The sequence below is a fragment of the Lithobates pipiens genome, unplaced genomic scaffold (genome assembly GCF_037356315.1).
Source record: "Lithobates pipiens isolate NorthernLeopardFrog02 unplaced genomic scaffold, aLitPip1_a1.2 Scaffold_6, whole genome shotgun sequence".
NCBI classification, from domain to species: Eukaryota; Metazoa; Chordata; class Amphibia; order Anura; family Ranidae; genus Lithobates; species Lithobates pipiens.
Window position 1 is genome coordinate 10,826,828 of NW_027507881.1, and position 17,759 is coordinate 10,844,586.

At 45.5% G+C, this 17,759-nt stretch overlaps 1 protein-coding gene across 7 annotated transcripts in view; it reads right to left on the reverse strand.

Annotated features, from left to right (window-relative positions):
* Positions 1 to 17,759, reverse strand: part of LOC143958227 (ras-like protein family member 12) — a 101,626-nt gene that overhangs the window by 24,748 nt on the left and 59,119 nt on the right. For all 7 annotated transcript variants that reach the window (XM_077467735.1, XM_077467730.1, XM_077467736.1 and 4 more), the window contains one exon: positions 13,796 to 13,899. In XM_077467735.1, the coding sequence (XP_077323861.1) occupies positions 13,796 to 13,899 (104 nt within the window). The remainder of the gene's footprint in view (positions 1 to 13,795; positions 13,900 to 17,759) is intronic.

The window sequence follows — 17,759 nt, forward strand, 5'->3', positions numbered from 1 at the left end:
ACAAACCAGCACACAATTTGACTACTGCTGATCCCCTTGGCTCCCCCTTATGGGGTTCCTCGTCCTTACAAGTTAAATTAGTCCCACTGCACTATTACTATTTTTGGGCTCATCCATTTCACCATTCACCTTTTGTCCCTCTCCCACCATCCCCACCATACACAACCTTGCCTACTCTTTTTCTTATTCCCCCACATCACCCTTCCCACACCCTCACTATTCTCTCACATCCCCCCCCCTTCCTTCTTTCCCTTTTTTCCTCTTTTCTTCCCTTCCCTCTTTTCCTTTCCCCCTCCCCCCCCTCTTTTCCCCCCTGCTACCCCCCTTTTCTTTACCCCTTCCCCCATTTTGCTCACATTGTGTTTTCCCCTCATAGAGTGCCCTCGCTTGCCGTGCCTGCCCTGGGTATTGCCCCTTTTCCAGCCTGCCGGGTTTCCACCACAGCTCCCGGTAGGAGCTATTATCGGACTGTCTGTGGGGCCCTGCCACCATATTAGCAACACATTCAACCTCAGCACGTAAGCCTTGGTTATTGGGGTTCTATATTTTACCCCCAACCTTGTCTTCTGCACTTGTGTTAGCTTTTTTATTATCATTACATTAATTTTTTACAGATACCACACTCTCTTGCTCCTGACGAGTGGCATGAAAGCCACGAAACGCGTAGAGCTACTGGTTGCCGTGTACTTACCCACTATATCAAGTTTTTCAAATGATTATGTCATTTATCCCCTCAGGTCCAGTGAGGCCATGGGTCCCGTAGGCAATACCATTTGAATACAATTTTTATCCATTCCCTTAAGATGAATTAAGGAATTTTAATGTGTTTATACATATGTAATACTACTATTAACTGCATTGTTATCATTTTTACTGCTTATTATTGTTATCACCATCAACTTATATGGATTGTGTCTAATGGCCCAATTATTATATGTATGTAACTGCTCATTAATGATACCATGTATTTATACAATTCTAACTGAGCTTTCTAATAAAATTCCATATATTCATCCTAGTACCCTTTTGCTGTCCGGTGCTTCATATAAAGTCCCACCCTCCCCCCTTTTTTAAATACACCCTCTTCGCTCAAATGTATATGGGATGGATATTCATGACTCTACCAAATCATGATATCATTTAAAGTCCCTAGGGATGGAAATACATGACCTTACCTGGCCTTGGCTTCCTAAAAGTCCCTAACTTCCCCCCGGAAAAAATTCTGTTTTTTCCAACTTTTTTCTGAATATCTCCCCTTATGTATTTATATATAGAGATCATGCCCCCCCTTATGTATTTCTACATGGCGATCATATCCCCCCCTTATGTATTTATACATGGTGATCATACCCCCCCTTATGTATTTATACATGGCGATCATATCCCCCCCCTTATGTATTTATACATGGAGATCATATCCCCCCTTATGTATTTATACATGAAGATCATATCACCCCCTTATGTATTTATACATGGTGATCATATCCCTCCTTATGTATTTATACATGGTGATCATACCCCCCCTTATGTATTTATACATGGTGATCATATCCCCCTTGTGTATTTATACATGGTGATCATACCCCCCCCCTTATGTATTTATACATGGTGATCATATCCCCCTTATGTATTTATACATGGTGATCATACCCCCCCTTATGTATTTATACATGGAGATCATATCCCCCCTTATGTATTTATACATGAAGATCATATCCCCCCCTTATGTATTTATACATGGTGATCATACCCCCCCTTATGTATTTATACATGGTGATCATATCCCCCTTATGTATTTATACATGGTGATCATACCCCCCCCCCCCCTTATGTATTTATACATGGAGATCATATCCCCCCTTATGTATTTATACATGAAGATCATATCCCCCCCTTATGTATTTATACATGGTGATCATACCCCCCCTTATGTATTTATACATGGTGATCATATCCCCCTTATGTATTTATACATGGTGATCATACCCCCCCCCCCCCCTTATGTATTTATACATGGTGATCATATCCCCCCTTATGCATAGCTCCCAACAGTCCCGGATTTGGAGGGACTGTCCCTGATTTGGAGCAATGTCCTTCTGTTCCTCTTTCCTCCTCATTTGTCCCTTATTTTGGTCTGATCTATATAGTGGTATATAAAATGCACTTTTTATCTTTCAAAAAGTGTTTCCCGGCGCTAAACCTTTCATCTGATTTCTAAATTGCTGCATTTGTACATTTTAAAAGCCAATATAAAGGAATAGTAGTGGTAAAAAAAAGTCCTTGTGGATTTAATTAACCTTTTTTTTGGTTAATTCTCCTTTAAGGGGGTGTGACAGGGGGCGTGTCCTATGCCTACATACATTTGCCAGTAGGTGTCCCTCATTCCCATCTCAAAATGTTGGGAGGTATGCCCTTGTGTATTTATACATGGTGATCATATCCCCCCTTGGGGTATGCCCTTGTGTATTTATACATGGTGATCATATCCCCCCCTTATGTATTTATACATGGTGGGAGGGGCCAGGCTGTGCTGTCAATGGACACAAATAGCAGGGCTAGGGGGGCTCGCTCGATGAGAGCCCCCACAGCAAGTGGCTTGCTATGGGGGCATTAAACAGAGGAGGATTGAGGCTGCTCTGTGCAAAATATAACATGATTGCTATATTCATTATAAAAAAAAAAACAAACAAAAAAAAAAAAAAAACAACGAGCATTTACAATCACTTTAACTGCTGTGAGTAAAGCTGCCTGTTGATGGTGCCAGGCCAGCAAGTGACCATACTGCCCAGACACTGGGTTTATGGATCTCACTGCCTAAAGCAGCAGTTGAAACAGAACAGCAGCCAACTGAAATCTATTTTACTGCTTTAAAGTGCAGAATAATTTGGGTCATTTGGGGTCAGAGGTGGTCAGTCCCCGGACTAGACAGCGGATTTCGATCCTGTGAGACTATAAAAAAAAAAAAGTTTCTGCTCGCAGAATCCTCAGCCAAGGTCAGTGGGGTTTGCATAGGAATTGCACATCTCATGCTCTGATTGACTTACATTTTTCAGCTAATACCGAGAGATCCTTATGGTTTTTAACTCACTTCAAAGACCCCTTTGAATCTGATGAAGACTGAGCTCAAAGGACTCATTGTCTGGTTCCGGGATCGTTCTGTCCTACAACCTGAGCAGAGTGTGCCAGATACCAGGCTGTTTGTGCCCACAAAGCAGCATCTGTCTACAAAAATGCAGAGCACGCGATTAATCGCCTTGTCCGGAGATGAGTGCCGTGAGAGTCAGCGACCCGTCCGTCCCCATCCCCGTCCCCATCCCCATCCCCGTCCCATTGTCCATAGAAGTCAGATACTTGTCATGACAGAACATGTGATATGACGGGAGATGGCAAACATAACTCACAACTGTCCCTGAATTTGAGGGATTGTCCCTGATTTGGAGCAATGTCCCTCTGTCCCTCATTTCTCCTCATTTCTCCCTCATTTTTGTCTGATCCATAAAGATTAGGGCCGTGGAAATTAAAGATTAAATCATCGATTAATCGATAAATTTTTTTGATCGATCAAAATTCTTTTGATTGGTACTCGCCTCTCCGCCGGCTTCCGGATCTTCAGGGAGTTCCGTCGGAGATCCGGTGACGTCACGGACATCAATGTCACTGGACTCCTCCCCCCTTCCCCAAGTGCCTCCGTCTGCTAACGAAGGGAAGGGGGGAGGAGTCTGGTGACGTCGAAGTTCTAAATGAACGTAACGCGTACGGGGGAGGAGCTACGCATGACGCCACCCTCGGCTGCCGTACGGAACTAACACGATTGTCGGCTTTACATGCTGTGTTTTTATCATCTTTATGTGAGTAATTTGTGTTTGAACACAAAAATGAAATCTTATACTTAAGCGGTGAGCACTTAGATCTTTTCTTTCTACCCATGACCCGGCGTCTTTGCTGAGATCTAAGGAGACGTGAGAGATGTTTATGGTCCGTGTTAACCCTTTTGATACCCGCTTGCATGACCACCTGTTTGCACAGGGGTCCGTGCCATAAGGTGAGAGCGATTAGTTAGACCCGAGGTGGAGGGATTGTCACGCTACTGTGGGAAGAAAAAAAAATGACTTACGTCAGTGCTACAGTTTGAATTTAAAACATATTTGTGTGAACTGTGAAGTTGAGTCATGGATTGTGGAAACTGACTAGTGTCGGGTGATTGTATACAGTGTAACCACATTTACCACTGACTAATGCAGAGCTGTAATGCAAGGAGATCAGCTAAAAGTAGTTGGATCTGTATGTGCGTTATAATTTATCAAAATTAGTCCATTCATCGATTTAAAAAAAAAAAAATCGATTAATCGGACACAAAATTTTTAATCAGTAACAGCCCTAATATAGATGTATATAAAATGTACTTTTTTTTTAATCTATCAAAAAGTGTTTTCCCAGCACTAAACCTTTCATCTGATTTCTAAATTACTGCATTTGTAAATTCCAAAACCCGATATAAAGGAATATTAGTGGTAAAAAAAAGCACTTGTGGGTTCAACCAGTCTTGTTTTTTTTTTTGTATAATTCTCCTTTAAGGGGGCGTGGCAAGGGGTGTGTCCTATGCCTGCATGCTTTTGCTGATAGGTATCCCTCATTCCCATCTCAAAAAGTTGGGAGGTATGGGGAAAAGGATAGCGAGGGGGTCATAAAAACTGCAGAGTTTCTAGATGATGCAACCATGTCTTGTGACATCCCCATAAAAATGATAAATATCTGAGGCGTCCTATTCATTTGGATGCAGCTCCACTTGTGCAATTTATGCGGAATAGCCATGCTTACAGTAGAGATATGTTTGTACCATGGGACCCGTCTGTACAGGTTCCACCTCTCTGCGATTCGTAATCACAATCATTAAATTAAAACAGACGCTGCACCTTTGTCCTCTTGTCAATCAAAGTACATTTTATAAATGTCCTGGCAGTGGCGTCGCTAGGGGGGTGGCTTTTGGGGCTATAGCCCTGAATCTGGGGCCCATAGCCCTGAGTCTCTGCAGGGGTCCCAAGGGGAGGGGAAGTTCTCTGGGGACTCTGATGCAAAGGGGAGGCTCTCTGGGTACCCTGATTTTAAGGGGGAGGCTCTCTGGGGAACCTGATGTAAGGGGGCTCTCTGGGAACCCTGAAATAAGTGGGGGGCTCTCTGGGGACCCTGATTTTAAGGGGGAGGCTCTCTGGGGAACCTGATGTAAGTGGGGGGCTCTCTGGGGACCCTGATTTTAAGGGGGAGGCTCTCTGGGGACCCTGATTTTAAGGATGAGACTCTCTGGGGACACTTATCCAGTTCTGGGAGGGTGTCCATAGACGTCCTTCCAGAACCTCACCCCCTGTGCACCTCCTATGGCATCACAGATCATGGTAAAGAACCAATCACAGTGGCCTGTTACCATGTGATCAGCTGTGTCCATTTACAGCTGATCACATGTAAATAGACTTGCCAGCTATTGGCAGTCCTCCAACGCTGTGTCTGTGGGAAGAAAGAAGAGCCGTTAATCGGCAAGCCTATCAGTGCATTGTTTACACTGATAATCAGGGCACTGATTATCCATGCAGCCTAATCAGTGCCAATCAGTGTCCATCAGTGCTGCCTATCAGTGCCCATCAGTACCACCTACCAGTGTCAATCAGTGCCTCCATATAAGTGCCCATCAGTGTTACCTATAAGTGCCCATCAGTGCCGCATATCAGTTCCCATCAGTGCAGCCGCATCAGCGCCCATCACTGCAGCCTCATCAGTGCCCACCAGTGCAGCCTCATCAGTACAGCCTCATCAGTGCTGCTTATCAGTGCAGCCCCATCAGTGCCCATCAGTGCTGCCTATCAGTGCCCATCAGTGCTGCCTATCAGTGCAGCCTCATCAGTGCCCATCACTGCAGCCTCATCACTGCCCATCAGTTCTGCTTATCAGTGCAGCCTCATCAGTGCCCATCAGTGCAGCCTCATCAGTGCCCATCAGTGCTGCTTATCAGTGCAGCCTCATCAGTGCCCATCAATGCAGCCTCATCGGTGCTGCTTATCAGTGAAACCTCATCAGTGCCCATTAGTGCTGCTTATCAGTGCAGCCTCATCAGTGTCCATCAGTGCAGCCTCATCAGTGCTGCTTATCAGTGCAGCCTCATCAGTGCCCATCAGTGCTGCTTATCAGTGCATCCTCATTAGTGCCCATCAGTGCTGCCTATCAGTGCAGCCTCATCAGTGCCCATCAGTGCAGCCTCATCAGCGCTGCCTATCAGTGCAGCCTCATCAGTGCCCATCAGTGCAGCCTCACCACTGCCTATCAGTGCTGCTTATCAGTGCAGCCTCATCAGTGCCCATCAGTGCTGCTTATCAGTGCATCCTTATCAGTGCCCATCAGTGCAGCCTCATCACTGCCTATCAGTGCTGCTTATCAGTGCAGCCTCATCAGTGCCCATCAGTGCTGCTTATCAGTGCAGCCTCATCAGTGCCCATCAGTGCAGCCTCATCAGTGCCCATCAGTGCAGCCTCACCAGTGCTCATCAGTGATGCCCATCAGTGCAGCCTCATAAGTGCCCATCAGTGCTGCCTCATCAGTGCCCATCGGTGCAGCCTCAGCATTGCCCATCAGTGCTGCTTATCAGTGCAGCCTCATCAGTGCCCATCAGTGCTGCTTATCAGTGCAGCCTCATCAGTGCCCATCAGTGCAGTCTCATCAGTGCCCATCAGTGCAGCCTCATCAGTGCTCATCAGTGATGCCCATCAGTGCTGCCTATCAGTGCAGCCTCATTAGTGCCCATCAGTGCAACCTCATCAGTGCCCATCAGTGCTGCTTATCAGTGCAGCCTTATCAGTGCCCATCAGTGCTGCTTATCAGTGCAGCCTCATCAGTGCCTCATCAGTGCCTCATCAGTGTTGCCTCATCAGTGCAGCCTTTCAGTGCTGTCTATCAGTGCTGCCTATTAGTGCTGCCTCATCAGTGACCATAGGTACAGCCTCATCAGTGACCATCAGTGCAGCCTATCAGTGCAGCCTCATCAGTCCTTATCAGTGTCAATCAGTCCTGCCTTATCCGTTAAGAAGACACAGTGATCCCAGATAGGCTTAGCTAGGGGACCTAGTCACAAGCTTGAGTCCAGGCATCAAGTGTGGTCTGGAGAAACTCACTGGAGAGCCAAGAGGGACTTGGCGGGAAAGAGCCCAGCTGTCCTGTGGCAGAGTCTACATATGTGGCCCAGTAGGGTGGTTCATACTCCCCCTATCACCCAATCCTGCCAACCCCCATCACTTCACCTCTCTTACTTTATCTTTCCTTATTTTTTTTATAATCTGATGGTGCAAATTCTATTGCAGCAGACCTACCCATATATATAAATTACAAAGTATCATTAAGCCCAAATAATTAAAGTGGTTGTAAACCCTTATTTGCCTGAAGACGGGCACCGCTATCTACGGCGCATGCGCCGTAGACAGCGGCGCGCAGGCGCACTGTGCGGGGCATCGTCGATGACAGCAATGCCGCGGGTCTCGGCTACCGTGCGCATGCGCGGGAGTGACGTCATCGCTGCTCCGGCGAATCACAGTGCCGGAGCAGCGAGACCCACCAAGAAGATGGACGCTCGGAACTACAGGGGACAGCGGTGACTTCGCTGGCTCCTGTGTCAGGTAAGTGACACATAATGGACTACTATGCGATGCATAGTAGTCCATTATACTTTACCTTTACAGGGAATGAAAGAGGAAGTAAACTCATCAGGGTTTACTTCCTCTTTAAAAACTATCAATAAATGGTGTATTACATGCTGTTCATGCTCAGTCAGTCACTACAAGATTCGTTTTCTGTATTCTGCAAAAAACCTGGTTGATCCTGCTGTCCTCTATCACCCCCTTCTGTCCATGTCTCCAATGCAGTTGGGGATTCTGAAGAGCAGCCGTTGGCAGCTCTGGCCATGCTCAGTTTTTAGTGAGTTTCTATGCTGAGCATTTCCTCCCTATCACATCTGAGCAGCCCATGTGACAATAGAGTCACACATGTGGGCGCATACACAGTGGTGACTGACAGACCACTACCTCCCTCCTCCTCCATGCCCACTAACCAGCTAAACACAATGGGGGGTTGGATATTACATGTAGACTGATGGAGGCTTCACCTCCCTCTTATTCTAAGCTCATACACACAATAGACACAGGCTGGAGGGGTGTGACCAGGGATGTTTTTTTTTTTTTTTGCTGGTGGGGGATATATTTTTGCTGGGATCTAATGTTGCTAGGGGGGCCATTTAGTTTAGTTGACCAGCTGACCTCATTAGCACACACCCTGCATCATCCACCCTCCCATTCCCAGGTGCATGTTTTTTTTAATTAAATGCAATCAATCAGTGATCGCCCTTCTCACTAAATATACAATCAGATTGCACAGTGTATGGCCACCTTTATGCAAGTACATAGGAGGGAGTGGCCAGAAACACTCAACTGTCTGGGGGGGGGGGGCGTTTTTTTGTCTGGGGGGGGGGGCGTTTTTGGAGCATTTTCACTCATCACACATAGAACAGCCCATCCACCTGAATAGGTTACCCTACACAGAAATTTCCCCAAAGAAGCTTCATAACTTTTTTTTTACAGTGGTGTTTTGTGCATTTTTTACTGCGATTTTCGGTGCAGCGCATTTCTGAAATGCAAGAAAAACGCACAGATGTGAATGAAGCCTCGTTGTTCTTGTGTTATCGCACCAATTTCCCTTTCACAAGGCCCCATTCACACCTAGCATAGTGGGGAGCGAATGTTTTCTGGCTCGTTTTTTCCTGTGACGCGCACAGGGCAGCCTGTTGATTTTAATTGGCTGCACTACATGTGGTTAATGGGACATTATGGCGTTTTGTGGGTTGCGTGTTTTTTACTGTGCGTGTACTTTGCAGCATTTGCCTCTCGTTTTTTTCACATGACAAAATGTGTGTTTGCTTCTGTGTTTGGTGTGCCGTTAACAATTAATGACACTGAAAGCGCTACTAGTAATTTTAGGTGCACAAACGTGGCCATACGCTATGCAATCTGATTGTATATTGTGTATTTAGTGAGAAGGGTGATCACTGATTGATTGCATTTCATTTAACCACTTAAGCCCCGGACCAATTTGCAGCCAAAGGACCAGGTCCCTTTTTGTGATTCGGCACTGCGTTCGCTTTAACTGACAATTGCGCGGTCGTGCGACGTGGCTCCCAAACAAAATTGGCGCCATTTTTTTCCCACAAATAGAGCTTTCTTTTGGTGGTATTTGATCACCTCTGCGGTTTTTATTTTTTGCGCTATAAACAAAAATAGAGCGACAATTTTGAAAAAAAAATTCAATATTTTTTACTTTTTGCTATAATAAATATCCCCCAAAAATATATGAAAAAAAATGTTTTCCTCAGTTTAGGCCGATACGTATTCTTCTACATATTTTTGGTAAAAAAAAATCGCAATTAGCGATTATTGATTGGTTTGCACAAAAGTTATAGCGTTTACAAAATAGGGGATCGTTTTATAGCATTTTTATTAATCATTTTTTTACTAGTAATGGCGGCGATCAGCGATTTTTATTGTGACTGTGACATTATGGCAGACACATCGGACATTTTTGACACATTTTTGGGACCATTGTCATTTATACAGCAATCAGTGCTATTTAAATGCACTGATTCCTGTGTAAATGACACTGCAGTGAAGGAGTTAACCACTATGGGGCAGTGTAGGTGTTATGTATGACGTGATGTTTTTTTTTATTGTAGGGGGCGTGGCCTGGCTTGTGACATCACTGATTGTCCTTCCCTATAAAAGGGAAGAGACAATCGGTGACAGCCACACAGGGAAGCATGGGGAGAGGTTTGTTTACACAGACCTCTCCTCGTTCTTCAGCTCTGTGACCCGATCGCGGGACACCAGCAGCGATCGGGTACGCTGGTCCCGCGGCCACGGAGCACAGGACCGGGGCGACGCGCTCTCGACCCATGGCTGGCACTTAAAGAATCACGTACCGGTACATGATTGTGCCGAGCCGTGCCATTCTGCCGACGTATATCGGCGTGAGGCGGTCCTTAAGTGGTTAAAAAAAAAAAACGTGCAGCTGGGAGTGGGTGGGTGGATGATGCATGGTGTGTGCTAATGAGTAGGGATGAGCTTCGAGTTCGGCGAACAGTGAACAATTTGGGGTGTTCGCGGCAAATTCGAAAAGCCGCAAAACACCCTGTACAAGTCTATGGGAGAAATCTAAAGTGCTAATTTGAAAGGCTAATATGCAAGTTATTGTCCTAAAAAGTGTTTGGGGACCCGGGTCCTGCCCCCGGGGACATGGATCAATGCAAAAAAAAGTTTTAAAAACTGCAGTTTTTTCAGGAGCAGTGATTTTAATAATGCTTAAAGTGAAACAATAAAAGTGTAATATTCCTTTAAATTTCGTACCTGGGGGATGTCTTTAGTATGCCTGTAAAGGGGCGTATTTTTCTAGTGCTTAGAACTGTCCCTGCACAAAGTGTCATTTCTGAAGGAAAAAAAGTCATTTAAAATCACTCGCGGCTATAATGAATTGTCGGCTCCCATAATACAGAGAATAGTCATTGAAAGTCATTGATAAAAAAAAAAAAAAACACCCTTAAGGTCTGGTATGGATTTTAAGGGAAACTCCACACCAAATTTTTTTAAAAAATTGCGTGGAGTTCCCCCTAAAACTCCATACCAGACCCTTTATCCGAGCACGCAACCTGGCAGGCTGCAGGAATAGAGGGGGGGACAAGAGAGCGCCCCCCCTCCTGAACCGTACCAGGCCACATGCCCTCAACATTGGGAGGATGCTTTGGGGGTCTGTGACCCCTCAAAGCACCATGTCCCCATGTTGATGAGGACAAGGGCCTCATCCCCACAACCCTGGCCAGTGGTTGTGGGGGTCTGCAGGCGGGGGGCTTATCAGAATCTGGAAGCCCCCTTTAATAAGGGGTGCCCCAGATCCCGCCCCCCCCTGTTTGAAATGGTAAGGGGGTACAAAAGTACCCCTACCATTTCACAAAGAAAGTGTAAAAGAATGTTAAAAAAGACACACACACCGTTGAAAAATTCCTTTATTAAAAATATAAAAAATTAAAAAAGGATTCCAGCGGTGGTAATCCACTCTTGCTATCCAACGATGGATGATCATCTCTCCGGGGTCCAGTGATGGCTGATCTGATCCGGCGACAGGTGATCTCTCACTCCAGCGCAGCGAATCCATCCATCCTTTGTCTCCACCGGAGCAGACACTGCGGGGATCCCGGCAGCCTGACATTTCTTATATGAGGAGGGTGGGGCCACCCGTCACCTGACCCAGCCCCCCTCTGATGCAAGTGGGGAGGCCTGGCTTCCCCAATGACGTGTGGGTGACCCGCCCCCCTCTGATGTAACAGAAACCTGATGTCAGAAGAACTAGGAACTGGAAATTATGTCAACACGTTTCACCCTCCCACAGGGCGTCATCAAGGACCTAATTTCCAGTTAACTGAGCCTTCTTTAAATACAGAGGGGGAGACACCTCCCGCATGCACCAATCAAATTTCTATTGCTGCCATTTTGTTGGTAGGGCAAAAATGTTGTCTCTATGCTCAGAGCAATAGCCATAGACGGGACTTGACCGCCATATTATTGGTTAGATAAAATTTGCTATAATTACCGTATTTATCGGCGTATAACACGCACTTTTCCCCCTTAAAATCAGGGGAAAATCGTGGGTGCGTGTTATACGCTGACCCCCCGCCGATTCTCAGCTTCTCTGCCTTTTCTGACGTTCTCGGCAGCTTTCGGCAGCTTTCAGCTATTTTCGGCCGTTCTTGGAGGCTTTGGGCTATTTTCAGCCGTTCTCGAACGGCCGAGTGCGGTCGAAAATAGCCGAAAATAGTCGAGAACGGCTGAGAGCTAACGAGCGCCGCCGAGATACACAGGAAATCCGCTCTGTATCTCTTAAATGGAAAGCCTGCAAAAGAAACTGTCAAGGCTGCAAATGACTGACGAGGCTGTAATGGAAGGCTGAAAATGACATGCAAGGCTGCAAATGACTGACAAGGCTGCAATGCAAGGCTGCAAATGACACTGATAAGGCTGCATTGATGGGCATTTAAATGTAAATTTTTTTCCTTAAACTTCCCTCCTAAAAGTTTTTCTCTTTAAAATTCCCTCCTAAATTTGGGGTGCGTGTTATACGCCGGCGCGTGTTATACGCCGATAAATACGGTACTATAAAACTGCGGGATTGCGGGTCAATCCAGGTTCTTTCTTAATAGAACATGAAACATATACCTCCAATAAAATTAATATCTCTAAAAATTACATTTTAATAATAAATCATAAAAATATTAAATCGACTAAAGTGAACGAAAAAATAAAAATAAAATACAACATAAATAAAAATATGCACTTTGCGCTTTTTTTTTTTAGATTGGAGCACATCAGTCACTTTATATGAACATTCACTTTTTATTATTATTTTTTTTTTTTGATTATATTCATTTATGTTGTGTTTGCTAGCTCTGTAGCATATATCTTAGGATATATGTGGGGCTCGGGGAGAGGATCATATATGGTGTATGCAAGGTGATTTTTTTTCGGAGATAGCTTGGTGAAAGTGAGAGATAGAGAGTGGGTAAGGGATAAGAAGAGGGGGGAGAGAGAGAGAGATGGAAAAAAAGGGAGGGAGGGGGAGGAAGGGGGTAGGGTGGGGTAGTTGGCCGTCTCTTAATTCCCTCCCCAGTGGTTGGCTAATTGTGTGTAGCTCCTTCAGGAGCTTATATGTATAGTGGAGAAGGGCAGCCCTTAGGGGACAGGGATTGCAGGTCAAGAGTTTAAATAATGAAGGGGGTGTATTTCAGGTTATAATAAATGTGGGGTATTTAAGTAGTTAGAGTGTTTAGATGGGAGAATTCCGAGGTCAATTGGAAGTGTATCCAGAATGCCCATTTGGTCCCAAATTTTGAAGGAGTGTCACATATAGATATGTGCAATTAGTTTCGTTCGGAATTTGTTTTTTAACTGGATTTTGACAAATTTGTTAATTCCAAAATTTCCAGATTTTGAATTTCGAATTTCCAAATGTCCGAATTTTCAGATTTTCGGAAATCGAAAATTCGGAAAATAAAAAATTCAAAAATCCGAAAATTTGAAAAATCTGAAAAAAAAGAAAGAAAATCAGTAAAATTCGAAATAATAACTAACTATTAAATTATAGGTATTGGAATTTCCTTTCAAATTTGTCTGTTTGTGAACATAAGGAGTACGAATTTATCCGAAGTTACGAATTATCTGAAATAACGAATGCCGCATCTAAACGAATGGAACGTAATATTTAATAACAATAAAGAACAATAATAATAATAATAATAATAATAAAACCTTTTTATTATTATCATTTATTATTAATTTGTTCCATTCCTTTTGTTTAGATGCTGCATTTGCTATTTCGGATAAATCGTAACTTCAGATAAATTCATATTCGTTACATTCACAAACAGACAAATTTGAAAGGAAATTCCAATACCTGTAATTTAAAAGTTAGTTATTATTTCAAATTTTACAGATTTTTTTCTTTTTTTCAGATTTCCGAATTTTTGAATTTCCAAATTCTGAAAATCCGGAAATTTGTATTTTGGAAATTTGAAATTCGGAAATAAAAAAATTTGGAAGTTCAGAAATTAAAAAATTCGGAAATCTGAAAATTTGGAATTCGAAATTCGGAAATTTTCAATTTAGAAATTCGGAAAAATTCGGAAAAAATGAACATTTTTGTCAGTGCACATGGGGAGGGCATCTTTTACCTGCATCAGTCCCTCTGCTCTTTTATTCACTGGATCGGCTGTGTCCATGATTCGTACAAGAACCGGCTGCTGGTCTACCACTTCTTCTGAGGTGTAGGTGTCCTCTGTAACATAAAGAATGACATAGAACGTGATGTAAGAACTTTTCTGTCCAATGTGTTGAATGACTACTTACTACTTTCAGGGGTATTATGGTTCATCAAATGCAGCCTCACCAGCCCCCATCAAATGCAGCCTCACTAGCCCCCATCAAATGAAGCCTCACCAGTGCTCATCAAATGCAGCCTCACCATCCCCCATCAAATTCAGCCTCACCAGCGCCCATCAAATGCAGCCCCACCAGCACTCATCAAATGCAACCTCACTAGTGCTCATCAAATGCAGCCTCACCAGCCCCCATCAAAAGCAGCCTCCCCAGTGCCCATCAAATGTAGCCCACCAGCCCCCATCAAATGCAGCTTCACCAGCGCCCATCAAATGCAGCCCCACCAGCGCTTATCAAATGCAGCCTCACCAGTGCTCATCAAATGCAACCTCACCAGTGCTCATCAAATGCAGCCTCACCAGCCCCCATCAAATGCAGCCTCACTAGCCCCCATCAAATGCAGCCTCACTAGTCCCCATCAAATGCAGCCTCACTAGCCCCCATCAAATGTAGCCCACCAGCCCCCATCAAATGAAGCCTCACCAGTGCTCATCAAATGCAGCCTCACCATCCCCCATCAAATGAAGCCTCACCAGTGCCCATGAAATGCAGCCTCACCAGCCCCCATAAAATGCAGCCTCACCAGCGCCCATCAAATGCAGCCCCACCAGCGCTCATCAAATTCAGCCTCACCAGTGCTCATCAAATGCAGCCTCACCAGCCCCTATCAAATGCAGCCTCACTAGCCCCCATCAAATGTAGCCCACCAGCCCCCATCAAATGTAGCCCACCAGCCCCCATCAAATGTAGCTCACCAGCGCCCATCAAATGCAGCCTTACCAGCGCCCATCAAATGCAGCCTCACCAGCGCTCATCAAATTCAGCCTCACCAGTGCTCATCAAATGCAGCCTCACCAGCGCCCATCAAATGCAGCCCCACCAGCGCTCATCAAATGCAGCCTCACCAGTGCTCATCAAATTCAGCCTCACCAGCCCCCATCAAATGCAGCCTCACCAGCGCCCCCATCAAATGCAGCCTCACCAGCGCCCCCATCAAATGAAGTCCACCAGCCCCCATCAAATGCAGCCTCACTAGCACTCATCAAATGCAGCCTCATCAGCGCCCATCAAATGCAGCCTCACCAGCACCCATCAAATGCAGCCTCACCAGCACTCATCAAATGCAGCCTCACCAGCACTCATCAAATGCAGCCTCACCAGCCCCCATCAAATGCAGCCTCACCATAGCGCCCATCAAATGCAGCCTCACCAGCAACTATCAAATTCAGCCTCACTAGCCCCCATCAAATGCAGCTTCACCATAGAGCCCATCAATAACAGCCTCACCAGCGCCCATCAAATGCAGCCTCACCCGCGCCCATCAAATTCAGCCTCATCAGCCCCCATCAAATGCAGCCTCACCATCGCGCCCATCAAATGCAGTCTCACCAGCGCCCATCAAATGCAGTCTTACCAGCACCCATCAAATGTAGCCTCACCAGCCCCCATCAAATGCAGCCTCACCAGCGCCCCCATCAAATGCAGCCTCACCAGCGACCCCATCAAATGAAGTCCACCAGCCCCCATCAAAAGCAGCCTCACCAGCACTCATCAAATGCAGCCTCACCAGCGCCCATCAAATGCAGCCTCACCAGCACCCATCAAATGCAGCCTCACCAGCACTCATCAAATGCAGCCTCACCAGCACTCATCAAATGCAGTCTCACCAGCCCCCATCAAATGCAGCCTCACCATAGCGCCCATCAAATGCAGCCTCACCAGCAACTATCAAATTCACCCTCACTAGCCCCCATCAAATGCAGCTTCACCATAGAGCCCATCAATAACAGCCTCACCAGCGCCCATCAAATGCAGCCTCACCAGCGATCCACCAAATTCAGCCTCATCAGCCCCCATCAAATGCAGCCTCACCATCGCGCCCATCAAATGCAGTCTCACCAGCGCCCATCAAATGCAGTCTTACCAGCACCCATCAAATGTAGCCTCACCAGCGCCCATAAAATGCAGCCTCACCAGCACCCATCAAGTGCAGCCTACCAGTCCCCATCAATGAATGTTTGCTTGCTTCCATTCATTCGGGAATCGGGACACAAACACAGTCCGCCCTGACACTATGTGCCTGCTGATGCTGATATTTAGTTGCTTGCTGCAGAGAGAAAAGAGTAGGAACACCAGTGCCTGGGTTCCCTAGGCAGCAGTGCACCCTAGGCACCTGCCTTGTTTGCCTAGTGGTAGCACCGGCCCTGATCCCGGGAGGCTGAGAGAGCAGAGACAAATCATTCTTGCATAGGCAAGTATGGCGGCTGTTAGGGGACGAGGCCAGCCAAAAAGTGTAGAATTTGTACAGGGAGCTATCAGTGCTCTGGGGGAGGTGTAGGTCCATTTTAAGAAACTCGGATACTCCAGGCTGGACCTGTAGCGTTTTATTCCCAACCTAGTTAGAGGGGAGGGGGAGAAATGGATGTCTCATCTCATTTTTCCTTGTTTCAACACATGCCATTGTCCGACGGATTTTGTCCAACGGATTTTGTCCGAAACTGTTGCATACACACGGTCGGACAAAGTTGTTGGAAAATCCGATCGTTCAGAACGTGATGACGTTATTTTGTTATGATGGGACTACGTTCAGGCTAGTAGTCAATAGCTTTGGTGTAGGAACTTTTGGCAGCCATGTTTTGACACATGTTACGATGGTCTTCACTCTACATCTATATTTTGATTAACTACACTTTCCCTCTTAGCCCTTGTACACAGGGTCGGACATTCCGACGGACCGCGTTGTCGGATAATCCGACCGTGTGTGGGCTCCATCGGACTGTTTCCGTCGGAATATCCGACGGACCAAGTTTTCCAGCTTGGCTATAAAACTTTCCAACAACATGATCCGATCGGACCTTGTCCGATCATGTGTAGAGTATTCCGATCGGACAAGGTCCGATCGGATCATGTTGTTGGAAAGTTTTATAGCCAAGCTGGAAAACTTGGTCCGTCGGATATTCCGATGGAAACAGTCCGATGGAGCCCACACACGGTCGGATTATCCGACAACGCGGTCCGTCGGAATGTCCGACCCTGTGTACAAGGGCTAAGAGGGAAAGTGTAGTTAATCAAAATATAGATGTAGAGTGAAGACCATCGTAAAATGTGTCAAAACATGGCTGCCAAAAGTGTTCTCATATTTATACCCTCCTACTCATTGTTCCTTCCCCGCAATTCTCCCCATACACCCATTTGTCCAATAGTGTGTGGATCTAAATGGGTAGTATCCAATAGGATGATTTTTTTAAATACAGGGAAGTCTTTGCAAACCTCTTGCTAATAATGTTACAAATATTTCTAAATTTTTCAATATGTGAACGGTGTAGTTTGGACAACCCAACGTTGTATTCCTTGGGGAGAGAACTAACACCTGGAATTGCTGATTATCACATCTGGAGTTTGCAACTTGTTGGCTGATTTTAACGATTACCAAACTACAAACTACACTGCACTGCGTTATGTTATAGGAAGAAATGCATGATCAGACCTTGGACCAGTGACGGCCCAGTCAAGTGACCATACTAGAAATAGTTGGTCCACATCCGGGGTGAGTGTATATCCATGTGGGGCACTTGAATGGAACACTAGTGGAGCCCCGGTTTCATTCTGAAGATTTTACACACAGCACTTTTATCACTATATGGGACTTGTATAGCTATTTGTGTGGCTTTATTTTATTTTTGATGCATTTCTAGCGCAATGTATGATTATTGTTATTATTGAGTTTTGCATGTAACGTATAGCATCGCAGCTGGTGTG